At 40.2% G+C, this 13,510-nt stretch overlaps 1 protein-coding gene across 1 annotated transcript in view; it reads right to left on the bottom strand.

Annotated features, from left to right (window-relative positions):
• Positions 1-3,503: 3,503 nt before the first annotated feature.
• Positions 3,504-13,510, bottom strand: part of atp6v0a1b (ATPase H+ transporting V0 subunit a1b) — a 67,845-nt gene continuing 57,838 nt past the window's right edge. The window contains exons 19-22 of the mRNA XM_026924114.3: positions 7,905-7,922; positions 7,121-7,238; positions 6,838-7,009; positions 3,504-5,673 (exon numbers count right to left, since the gene is read on the bottom strand). Of these exons, the coding sequence (XP_026779915.2) occupies positions 5,580-5,673; positions 6,838-7,009; positions 7,121-7,238; positions 7,905-7,922 (402 nt within the window). The 3' untranslated portion in view covers positions 3,504-5,579. The remainder of the gene's footprint in view (positions 5,674-6,837; positions 7,010-7,120; positions 7,239-7,904; positions 7,923-13,510) is intronic.

The raw sequence follows: 13,510 nt of genomic DNA, 5'->3' as shown, positions 1-13,510 counted from the left end.
GAATACCATTGCCATGTCAGGGTGTACTTTGTCTGCATCACTGTTTAGGTACATGTCAAAGTACCACCCACATGAATGCCAGAACCCAAGATTTACCAACAGAACATGCCCAGAGCATCACATTGCCTCCGCTGGCTTGCATTCTTACCATAGTGCATCCTTTTGCCATCCTGTCCCCAGGCAAGCGACTCACATGCACCCGGCCATCCAAATGATGTAAAAGAAAATGTGATTCATCAAACCAGGCCAACTTCTTCCATTGCTCCATGGCCCACTTCTGATGCTCACGACTGATCACAGTTGGATGTCTTTGTATGCTGTAGCATTACAGTTTTTCTTCACTGGAACTAAGAGGCCTAGCTCAGACATGTTTCAGCATGACATGCCCCTGTGCACAAAGTGAGGTCTATAAAGACATGGTTTGCCAAGGTTGGTGTGGAAGAGATGGAGAAGCCCTGACTTCAACCCCACTGAACACTTTTGGGATGAATTGGAATGCTGACTGCGCACAAGGCTTTCTCACCGGACATCAGTGCCTGACCTGATCCAAAATCTAGTGGAAAGCCTTCCCAGAAGAGTGGAGGCTAAATCTTAAATGAGATGTTTAAAAAGTACATATGGGTGTGATGGTTAGGTGTCTACAAACTTGGCCATATGGCATATGTCAAATTTGATTTTAGGATAAAAAAAATTGCCATGCAGTGACTGGTCATTTAATTAGGCACATTCTGTATGTGTGGAATTACTGACTGTAGCCCACGTGTTGCTCTATTCAGTGTGTCACAGAGACTACCATAGGACAACTGCAGTGTAGAAGATATTTGGGTGGTGGTTTACTCTCAAAACAGCAGTGACACTTTCATAGCCTCAGTGTGTGCCTTGAAATCTGAAGTATTGGGGAGTTTAATTAAGAAATCTAACACACCGGTAAACTCATAAATTCTTATTCTTAGGCTCAGCTGTTGTTTTCTTTTTAGCATAAAAAAGTTACACTGCAACAACTACTTCTGGCAGAAAAATAACATAAGTGTGAAAACAGTCTTAATTAAATGTGAGTGAGACCATGATTGCAGGATTTTCCCAGCTAAGATTTATGTTATGAAAAAGGATTCTGCCAGCTCTTTTAATATAGTAGATAACAAAATAAAAGCTTGCCAGAACAGCTCTTTGGAGATGGCTGAATGTATTTTTCCATGGCTTATCCAAACTTATCACATGCCCAGGTTTTTGCAAAATGTTTACTGAATCTTCTGCCAGATACTCTTATGCAACTTAGAAGGTTCTCCTGGGTTTACAACATCATTCGTGGTGGGTCTCATCAGCAAGAATGATGAGTCAGCATATAGAGAGGAGGTGCAGCAGCTAACGGACTGGTGCAGAGCCAACAACCTGTCTCTGAACGTGGACAAAACTAAAGAGATGGTTGTTGACTTCAGAAGAGCACAGAATGGCCACTCTCCGCTGAACATCGGCGGCTCCTCCGTGGAGATCGTCAAGAGCACCAAGTTTCTTGGTGTTCACCTGGCGGAGAACCTCACCTGGTCGCTCAACACCAGTTCCTTAACGAAGAAAGCCCAGCAGCGCCTGTACTTTCTGCGAAGGCTGAGGAAAGCTCATCTCCCACCCCCCATCCTCACCATGTTCTACAGAGGGACTATCGAGAGCATCCTGAGCAGCTGCATCACTGCCTGGTTTGGGAATTGCACCGTCTCGGATCGCAAGTGGATAGTGAGGACAGCTGAGAAGATCATCGGAGTCTCTCTTCCTTCCATCATGGACATTTACACCTCACGCTGCATCCACACCCCTCTCACACACTCTTTACCCTCCTGCCGTCTGGTAGATGGTACTGAAGCATTCGGGCCCTCACAACCAGACTGTGCAATAGTTTCTTCCCTCATGCCATCAGACTCCTCAATACTCAGTAACTGGACTGAAGGAACACACACACATAAATATATATACAAACACACACTCCTGAGCATCCTCCATCCTCTCTGCAATTTTTTTTTTTGCAAGTTTTTGCACATGTTTATGCTGCTACAATACTCATTATATTATACTGTACATAGGCTGCTACTCTTATGTTTACACTTATGTTTACACTATTTCAGCTACTTGTATTTTGTGTATAAAATATGTAGTCCCTTGTAGTTCTGTGTTGTTCTGTGTCGTCTTATCTAGCACCTTGGTCCTGGAGAAACATCGTTTCGTTTCACTATGTACTTGTATATGGCTGAAATGACAGTAAACTCCACTTGAAACTTGAAACTTGAACTTGAAACTTGAATCATTCTGGCTGGCACCCTGTGCAACAAATCCAGTTTACTACCAGGTGGTGATCAGTTGACAGCACTGAACCTCCCTTTACCCAAGTGTTCAAAAAATATGGTCCTTAAGTCTGATAATACAATCATCCTTGGCCCAAGGTGCTATGGTAGCAAGTACTTTTATGAGCCACCTTTTCCTTGGCTTGCACAGAAGTCCAATAACATTTTATTGCTCATGTTCATATCCCACAGGCCGTTTGTCCCAATCATGTCCCTCCATGTATCTCCATCAATTCCAACATGTATATTAAAGTCCCTCAATAGCACTATTTGGCCACTACCCTCTCAACAATCGGCTCTACCTTCTCCAAAAAGGCTCAAAGTCTCACAACAGGTGTATGATAATTACATTTGAACATGAGCTTGAATGTGTTAATTCTGAGCAGTCATGCCCTATTATAAATGGATTATTGTACGTTTTTCTTTTTCTTTTTTTCCCTAAAACATTTCTGTTTGTTTTTCCCTTGAATATTGTTGGTTGCTATAACACATGAAGGTGGAAAAAGATCTGACATTATTTTACAGCACAAAAACCTGCATTTTTAACAGGTGTGTGTAGGCTTTTTATATCCACTCTAAATATAATATAATTTTTCAGTGTTTAGTGTGCAATCTGAGATGATCAGCAATCTGAGATGATCACCCAGGTGTGTTGACAGTGGAGTTGTGGGCCACTTTATCTCAGGTTGCCTTTATGTCTATGTTACCTTCTAGGTCTTTTCTAGCTGTCATATTCTTGCTGTCTGTCAAGCTGTGTGTGCACACCTGCTGCCCAATGCAATCCCAAATTTGGACACTTCTCTTAAATAATAACACCTGTATACCATAATAACTCACACATGATTTATATGTTAAAGAAGCATGCAGACAAGCACTAACTGGCACTGGAATATTAATAGTGTTTATTAAATGAGCAGAACAGTCCTCCTTTCTGGTACCAAGCTGTGAAGTGTGCCGGTTGGTGGTTTAAAAGAATGATACTACATATACCCTGTCTCTATAATTCAATATATACTGCACATTGTCTTGCACAGATATATGGTAGAATTTCTATTTATTCTGGGGAGATCAAACTAAATTTCAAACTTTAGTTGCTGTCTTGCAACTACATAGAAGGGATGGAATTAGACTGTGAATGTCTGTTAAAAAAAAAAAAAGAAAAACACAAAGCAGTTTAATGGCTTTACCCAGCAGATCTCTTTAATAGTGAAACTCCTCTAGAGATGTACTTAATATTTTTCCCAAACACCAATAAACAACTCAGTGGTCATCTTCTATGATATGTGCATACACCAATAGACAAAAACCTTTATAAAATACAACCTTCCAATACAGAGAACAATACACAGAGTTTAAAAACTACTGACATCAATGAATGTGGAATGTCTATTCTGCCTTGAAGAGGAATAGATATGATTGTTTTTATAGCTGCTATTAACAATTTAATTTAACTGTGGACCTGGGAACCTGTGATGGGACCTTGAGACAGATCCATTGTCTGGAACCAATCACCGCAACCCATGTTCTCACTCCCAAGAAGATAATGTGAATTGCACTCATTCCTTCTGAGAGAAGTGAAGTCAGACTTAAAGAATTCTGGGCTTGATCATCTCACTGTTTACAGGGGAAACATCTGCTTCTGCTTCCTTTCCTAAGGCAGTCATTTTCCAATACCAAAACCACTGCTGATGATAGAAAGAGTGATCAGCAAGGCCCATTTACAATATAATGAGAATTTTCCATGGGGAGATGAGAATCCTGTATACCTTGTTACTTTCAAAAGTGCTTTAACCACTCCAGTGAGATTTTTAATAATTTGGGTAGGTTTAGAAATGGCATAATTCTTATAGCTGCTTAATTCTTATATTTACTACCTTAAAATCAAATCACTTTATTATATTTGTTATATTCATATATTTAGGAATGATATTGAACTACCATGCTGATATTTTCACTGGATTATTCACCAAGGGCAATATTCAGAGTTATGTGTGTAGGGAGGATTTAATACAGAACATTTTGCATATCACTATTCAGACAGTGTGGTATTTGTGTCTGTAGGGTGAAGTTTGCCGAAAAAAGAGATGTGTCTCAGTTATGTGTGATTGTCGTTGGAGTTAAGCCCAATTTTATTGTGTGATATCACCTTGAGTGAGGAGCAATATTAAATCCAGTGCCACTATCTGACAGTTTGATGTAACCAAAATATGTCACGTTGAAATTTATGTTTTTATGGATAAAATTAAGAAAACTTACGTAAAGTGAGCTGTAAGCATAGCAGATGGCTGCATGATCAGCTTATCCTTAACTGTGGGCATGTTTTCTTTACAGGAGAGTGCATTAAATGAAAAAATTGTCATTATTTTATTAAATTGAAAAATCAAAATAGTGAACTAAATGCATATTAAAATTGCCTATATCCCACGCACACATCATGATGTCATGTCCTTCATTTAGTATAGCTTCATTAAATTTACAATTAAACAACTACAGTAGAACTATTCATGCAGCAGGATTTATTTCAGTGCTCACAATCTTCTCATTCACATATTGTATTAGTCTTTTTTTTCCATTTTTAAATTGTCTCTTGCATTTATGTTACATCATATTACATTTGACAACATAGGGGAAAAAATGCTATTTCCTTCTCCAGTTCACATTGTCTACCCCTGATTATTTTTGGGCTTAAAGGGGAGTGCTTGCGTTTAATGGTGGTGGTCAGGACTCTACTGAAAACCCTGTCTTGTCTCAGACACTGCTACTCAAAAAACATTTGGCTCAGAGGTGTGAACTACATGCAGATGATTTTAATAATCTGAAGGGGGAGCCCAGAAAATTTAAAGCAGCTCCATAACTTGTCTCTGAACGTGAGTAACCACAGACTCTGAATATGGCCCTAAGATATGACCTCAAAATATTGTAGTTCAGAATATTAGCAACATCAGACTTACATCTACTGCTGTCACTGTGCTTAACAATATCACACATCACACATATTTCACTCAAGGGCTTTAAATAAACACTGAACACTGATATTTTTTTTTAGAAACCATTAATGTAAATCTGCTAAGAACAAGACATAAAATACCCAACACAATGGTTTTCTAGTGGCCATTTGGAAAGTCGAAGGTTACAACTTACACACAATTCACAAGAAAAGCTCTCCTGATATAGGAATATCAGGACCAGATCCATGCAAAAGAGAATGCTATGAAGGCTTGCAGTCTGTTGGGAGTGTGAATTGTGGTTTTAATCATCGAAGCGGCCCTCCAGGATGCTGTCAAATGAGAAGGGCACAAACTTGAAGCCCTGGCCTGTGTAGAACTTGTTCTGGAATTCCACCCTGAATGAGGACAAACAGGGATTACAAAACACCAATGATTCAAAATCCCTTAGTTTTCCTGATAAATGTATTCTGGAAAAAAAAAAATTCTACATTAACTACCTTATCTACCCTGTATTATCTACATAACTAGGAATATTTGCTTCATTCTGGCTCCATATGTGTGTATTTTGAGTTGAAAGGTGCTTCCAAAGCCATTTTAAAAAGGGGCAGGTAGTGCTCTGTGTGGTCTCAGTATGCTGTACTTATAAAGAAAAGCAGTCTTTCATTAGACAGTTTAATGGGAAGGTGCCTGCTCTTAAATATGCACTTCTTGTGCATACACATACGCACTCATGCACACACAGTATATACTTTTTATACATGTATTATGAAAGATATCAGAGGAGTAACTACAGATTACCATAACAGAGGACTAGATATTTTGGGATGAGTGAGTAGGGAAAAGGAACCTTTATTTACGAATTTCCACAATAAGTGTAACAAAGTTAATACCCACTCCTCTATTTTTTTCCCTTTCCCTTTAATTTTTTTTTAATTAAAGGTACATTCTTCATGAATGTCCTCTTCTCATCTGATTTTGTGGGTGGTTCTGTTCATGGCTAGTTGATAATCCATGTTCCAGAGAGGAAAGTTAGTAATACTCTACAGGAATCCTCCTAATAGTTACTATAATGGTGCTGACTACTTAATAAGCCTAAACAATTACACCTGTACAGGATATCTACATTCCACCACTCAGCAATAACTGTAACATCTATTGAGCTATGTATGCAGCTCAGCATAGTCAAAACACTGCATGATTTAGTTAAATATATTTGAGATTCCATGTAGTCATACTACATTTTTAATGTTAATGGACATTTATTTGTATATTGTGTCCTTTTGCTTAAGGACAACAGCTGATGGTAAACAGGTCTGCCCAGGTTTACACAAACACTGAGGGTGAGAACATTATGAGCTTATCCTACATTGGAGCATTACATATCTAACCCACCAACTTTAACTAACTAAAGCCTCTGTGCAGTATCTTAGTGTTAATTCGGCTTTAGAGTGCAAAATAATAACTATACCAGTTTTGCTAGTTTTTAGCCCTAACCCTACACCCTAATGTACAGTATGTAGTTATGGTTATGTGCTTATGTCATGGAATGTGTGACATACCAGTGCAGTCTCAGAGCATGTAGGAAGGCAGACAGACCCTCCATGACAAGCAGAATACACACTGTAAGTGTGGCAAAGGCTGGGAAAATAATAGTCAAGCCGAAGAATCCACCACCACTCTTGGAGGCCAGGCCCATGTGCATCACCATTCCCCATAGCACCTCTGACAGTTCTGTGTGAGGGAGAGAGAGAGAGAGAGAGAGAGAGAGAGAGCGAGAGCTGAAATGCCTGTACATATGCTTGCATTTATGAGGTGAGTGTGCACGTTTGTGAGAGTACTCACGTGCATGAGCCAAGCTAAGAGCCCAGAGACGCAAGTAGGAAGCAGTGTTGGAAATGCAACCAAGACAGTATTCAATGGTATGGATGGCCTGGTGGACTGCTACATCCCCAAAGTTAAACTGTAGAGAGAAAGAGAAGGACACATTATTGGGAATTACAGGTACTATACAGATTCACCAATACTGGAATCCTTGCTCTTTTTATACACAGTAAAAAAGAAAAAAGTATTAACCCTCTATGGTTTAAGGGTGGACAAAAATAATATTACATAATAGATTTTTTAAAATTTTCTCCCCACTCTCTCAGTGTTATTTGCAGAATATTCTGAAAGATCTGAAAGAATATTCTGCTCTGAGCATGCTAGACCTGGCCATAATTTTCCATCATCATATCCTCTCATTGAGTAAGCTACAATGAGTCATTTCTTCTAAAAACAATAGAGTTGTCGTAGATAACAAGCTAATGCTCTCCTTCCTGAACTAACCCCCACAGCAACCAGTCAAACAAAGCAGTCCTCTCTTAGCAGTGAATAAACTGAACGCACTTTTTATTATCTAATGCGCCATGTATGATATGACTTCTGTAAAGTAGTATCTTAGAATGAAGAAAGTTAGACTATAGCATATAATCTCTGCTCTGATTAACCAAGACAAATTTGTTAAATTAGGTATCGTATGCACATCCCTTATCAGTTATGCAAAATTTCCAGCCAAGTAATTATACACATGCAGGCATGCAAGTGTGCGCGCGCACACACACACACACACACTCACACACACTCTTACCGGTTCTTCCTCCGAATGCTTGAACAGAAGCAGAAATGGAAGTGATTTAGGTGGTTAAGAAAGCCAAATTTCAATCTTAATAAAACCACTATGAGTGGGGTTTGTCAACTCTGTGACCAAATTCCTGGAGCTTTTTTTTTACCTGTGCTTTTTTCCCCCCCACTCTTTGTGGATAGTTCATTATGCATACATTAGCTTATTTATATAAAATCAAAATACACTCCTTTAACACCTGTACACCTGCTCTTTTATTCAGTTATCTAATTAGCCAATCATGTGGTAGCAGCACAATGCATAAAATGATGCAGATACAGGCCAAGAAATTCAGTTAATATTCACATTAGAATAGGGGGAAGAAAGTGATTTCTGTGACTTTAACCACAGCATGGTTCTTGGTACCAGATGGACTGGTTTGAGTATTGGGTTCCTCTCCTGTCAGCCAAGAACAGGAACCTGAGGCTATCATGGAAAAAAACTAGGTGATTATTTTTATCTTCAACTGTTTGGTGGGCCTGTGCCCACTGTAATCTCAGATTCCTGTTCTTAGCTGATAGGAGAGGAACCTGATGTGGACTTATGCTGTTGTATCCCATCCTCCTCAAGTTTCAATGTGTTGTTCATTCTGAGATGCTACCATAGCCTTCCTGTCACTCTGGCCAGTATGCCTCTCACTGGATGTTTTTTGTTTTTCGCATCATTCTGTGTAAATGATTGCTGTGTATGAAAGCCCCAGAAGATCAGTAGTTTCTCAAATACTCAAACCAGCCCATTTGGCACCAACAACCATGCCACAGTCAGAGTCACTGAGATCATATTTTTTCCCTGTTCTGATGTTTGATGTGAATATTAACTGAAGCTCTTTACCTGTATCTGCATGATTTTATGCACTGCGCTGCTGCCACATGATTGGCTGAGTGAAAGGTTAGAATATTAATATGAAGAGTTTGCATTAGATGGTTATTATTAATGAGGAAAACTGGTGCTACAGTGGGACAAACAGGAATACTGTCTCCTACACTATATTGGGGTTGAAATTCAACAATGAATATAAACTCAAAGTGCAGATTTTCAATTTTAATTTGAGAGTATTTAAATACAAATCAGGTGAATGGTATAGGAGTTACAGCAATTTTATTTTTGGTCCCCACCCCTTTTGAAGGGACCAAGTAATTGGACAATTGGCTGCTCAGCTGTCCCATGGCCACATGTGTGTTATTCCCTTATTATTTTACTTACAAGTAAGCAGATAAAAGATCTAGAGTTGATTTCATGTGTCATTTGCATTTAGAATCTGTTGCTATTAACTCTCAATATGAAGTCCAATGCGCTGTCAATGCCAGTGAAGCAAGCCATCTTCAGCCTGAAAGATCAAAACTAACCCATCCGAGACATAGCAAAAACATTAGGTGTGGCCAAATCACCTATTTGGCACATTCTTAAAAAGAAAGAAAGCACTGGTGAGCTCAGGAACCCCAAAAGGCCCGAAAGACCACAGAACTGGTGGTTAACAAAATAATTCTTTCCCTGGTGAAGAAAAACCCATTCCACACAGTTTCCCACAGTAGAGGTCTCTCTCTGCTCCTTCGGAGTCTTGGGCTGCAGGCCAGGCTAAGCCCAATGCAGGTTACTATCTGCCTGAGAGGCCGAGTTGGTCGTGCTAGGGGGTCTAGAATGTTGGACGGAGTTCAAGATTCAACATTCAATATTCAAAGAACTTTATTAATCCCAGGGGGAAATTGCTTTGCCATGTTACAATTGCTCTAAAGAAAGAAAGAAAGAAAGAAGAAAATAAAATAAATATATACCTATACAGTATATATATACAAAATGAAAAAAGTAAATCAATAAATTAAAAATGAATAAGTAAACATACAAATAATGATGTAGAACTATACCAGTGAAGATGATGGTTTAGATCAGGTGTGAAGTTAATTGAAGTGCAATGGAATGACAAATGTTGAGTATGATAAATCCAGTGTGGTAACAGTAATTAAGTACAGTAGTTATATAGTATGTATTGCACACTAATCTTAGTATTAATAAATAGGCAGTAATAATAAAAAATTTGTATTGCACATGAAAGTCCCTTATTGCACATGAATTGAACATGTATTGCAAATGCCTTACACATGAAGGTCCCAGCACTTATAGAGAGGAGTTGTACAGGTTGATGGCCACAGGGATAAAGGATCTTCTGAAGCGCTCAGTGGAACACTTGGCAGTGATCAGTCTCTGGCTGAAAGTGCTCCTCTGGTCAACCAGCACACTGTGTAGTGGGTGAGAAGGGTCGTCCAGGATAGAGTGGAGTTTTGACAACATCCTTCTCTCAGCCACAACATGAACAGGGTCCAGCTCTATGCCAAGTACAGGGCAGCCCTCCTGATTAGTTTGTCCAGGTTATTTCTGTCTGCCACCTTCATGCTACTTCCCCAACAGACCACTGCATAGAAAATGACACTAGACACCACAGACTTATAGAACATCTGCAGCATGGTGTTGCAGACATTGAAAGACCGGAGCCTCCTCAGAAAATACAGCCTGCTCTGGCCGTTCTTGAAGAGTGCTGTTGAGTTTGATGTCCAGTCCAGTTTGTTGTCTATATGGACTCACAGGTATTTGTAATCTGCAACAATCTCAACTTCCTCACCATAGACAGACAAAGGAGTGACAGGGGTCCTGGATTTTCTAAAGTCCACTACAAGTTCATTGGATTTGGACACTGAGCTGTAGGTGATTGAGCTCACACCAGGTAACAAAGTTGTCCACTACCATCTGATATTCTGAGGTGTCACCACCCTGAATACATCCAACAACCACAGAGTCATCAGAGAACTTCTGGAGATGACAGGATTCAGAGTTGTAACTAAAATCAGATGTATGCAGGGTAAAGAGGAAGGGAGAAAGAACGGTCCCCTGAGGAGCACCGGTGCTGCAGATCATAGTGTCAGACACACAGTTCTGTATGCGGACATACTGGGGCGGCCAGTGAAGAAGTCCATAAACATAAACCTCACAGAGCTCCCCGGTTTCTCTAGGTGAGTATAGGTTCGGACGATGGACGATGGAGCAGGTGGACGATGGCATCATCCACTCCAAGTTGAGGCTGGTAGGCAAACTGTAACGGATCAAGGAAGGGTTTGACAAGGGGCCGAATGGATCTGAGGATCAGTCTCTCGAAAGCTTTCATTATGTTATCTTTCCCCCCTCCTCCTCCTTGTCTAAATCAAGGAGGTCAGAGTTAGCATTGCCCTGTGTGCCATCATCATGTGATGGTCAGTAGCGTAGATTTTGCAGGAGCTCCAAGCAGACACGAGTCTTCGTGGTTAGCCACCTCCAATCTCAGCCTTCATTCTGAAATTTTCCAATTCCAGTGGACTAATGTTTGTGGGTCCGTCTGAGTGTGCTTCTGGCCCATACATGATACACATATGGTGAGGGTCCCTGCCCAAGATGGACATGGGCGGGTGGAATGCAACCTCTCTGCCCTTCAACTCATCCCCTTTGGTGAGGATGATGGCCGTCATAATGGCTGAAGAGTGAAGTTGTTATCCCAAGACTCATCACAACATGTTAGTCTATTGGTGCTGACGGCTCTCCTTGATGTGGAAAGCCTAAAAGTTACTTGATGCCACAAAATTCCTACTGATTACTATGAGATAGGCCGTAGAGAATAGCATGCCTTGATATGGACACATTTTAATGAAATTTTAGGGGAAACCGGGCTTCATATGTAGTCAAAGCAATCATCTGTGACTTAGAGTTAACAGCAACAGATTCCAAATGCAAATGACACACTTGAAATCAGAGACCCTAGACCCTTTACCTGCTTACTTGTAAGGAAATAAAACACATCTGTCCATGGAACAGCTGAGCAGCCAATTGTCCAATTACCTAAAAAGGGGGTACCTCTTAAGACATAAGAGACACATAAAAAGTGCTGTAATTCCTACACAGGTCACCCAATTTGAAAGTCCTTGCTTTGAGCTCATATTCATTATTTAATTTCAATGCCAGTATACTGTGGCAGACAGCAAAAACAATAATAATAATAATAATGCCAATGTGCACATATTTATGGACCTGACTATAGGTGCTTCACTGTAAATATATTTACTCAGTCTCAAAGTAATCACTCATTAAATCAATCTAATTAGGCAGTCAGTCTCATAGAATATCCCCCTTTTACTTTAGAATTAATTTTTAATTAGAATTAAAAATGACAAACTTTAAAATAAGTCACAATTATTAAAACCTCAGTTTTACTTTCTGAAGACCTAGTTCTGAATAGTTTGGCTTCTTGCAATATAAAAGTTATAACCAAGACAATAAAATGTCCAATAAACAAGACAATAAAATATCCAATAAAATGGGATTTATTGAAATACAGTGAAACGAAGAAAAACATTAATCAACTACTTAACTAAGAACTTATAATTTTATGTAGACCAGTGGTACTCAAACTTTTACTCAAACGATTGGTTGCATAGTCTGTTGCATAGTCTGTTGGTTGCATAGTCTGAATGTACTGCACTGTCATCCATAACAGTGGCGGTGCAAGGAAGGCTGTTGGTTTGGCCCATCATGTGCCAGTGCCTCTGTCTCTGCCCTGTCCATGAACCACATAGGGCAATGAGTTGTCTGTTTGCAAATATACTGCTCAAAAAAACATAAGGGTACCAGTTTCACTTGGTTTGGTGCAAATGAAAGTGTCAACAGGTGCACTGGAGAGGCAACAACAAGACAACCCCAAAAATGAATGGTTTTGCAGGTGCTGTGCCATTGCAAGGAGGTTTGGTGTGTCTTCCAGCCCAGTTTCAAGAGCATGGAAGAGATACCGGGAGACGGGCCGTTACACGAGGAGAGCTGGACAGGGCCGTAGAAGGGCAACAACCCATCAGCAGGACCGGTATCTGCTCCTTTGTGTGAGGAGGAACACCTCCATGTGCTAGCCAATGGTCAGACCTTGCACTGGTGCAGTGGGCCCTGAGTTCCTCCTGGTGCATGACAATGCCCGGCCTCATGTGGCCAGAGTGTGTAGAAAGTTTCTGGATGACGAATGCATCGAAGCCATTGACTGGCCCTCACGTTCCCCAGACCTGAATCCAATTGAGAACCTCTGAGACGTTATGTATCGGGGCATCCGAAGCCGGCAAGTAGCACCACAGACTGTCCAGGAGCTCACTGATGCCCTGATCCAGGTCTGGGAGGAGATCCCCCAGGACACCATCTGGCATCTCATCAGGATCATGCCCAGATATAGTCAGGGGTGCATACAGGCACGTGGGGCCCATACACACTACTGACTTACATTATGAGTTGCCGTGATGAAATTCATGCAAGTTGGATCAGCCTGTAATTTTAAATTTTTACTTTGTTTTTGGTGTGCTTTTGATTCCAGCCCTCAATGTGCTGATGACTTTGGTTTCCATTGACCATTGTGGCATCATTTTGTTCTCAACAAATTACACAATGTATATAAGTAAAGATTTTCAACTTGAATATTTCGTTCATTGAGATCCAATGTGTGATTTAAGTGTTCCCTTTTTTGAGCAGTGTAGATCAACTTCTGCTTTGCCATAGGTGTTCCAGATTAATTAAAGCAGCTC

The sequence above is a fragment of the Pangasianodon hypophthalmus genome, chromosome 22, assembly GCF_027358585.1.
Source record: "Pangasianodon hypophthalmus isolate fPanHyp1 chromosome 22, fPanHyp1.pri, whole genome shotgun sequence".
Taxonomy (NCBI): Eukaryota; Metazoa; Chordata; class Actinopteri; order Siluriformes; family Pangasiidae; genus Pangasianodon; species Pangasianodon hypophthalmus.
This window is presented reverse-complemented; position numbering and strand designations above follow the sequence as displayed.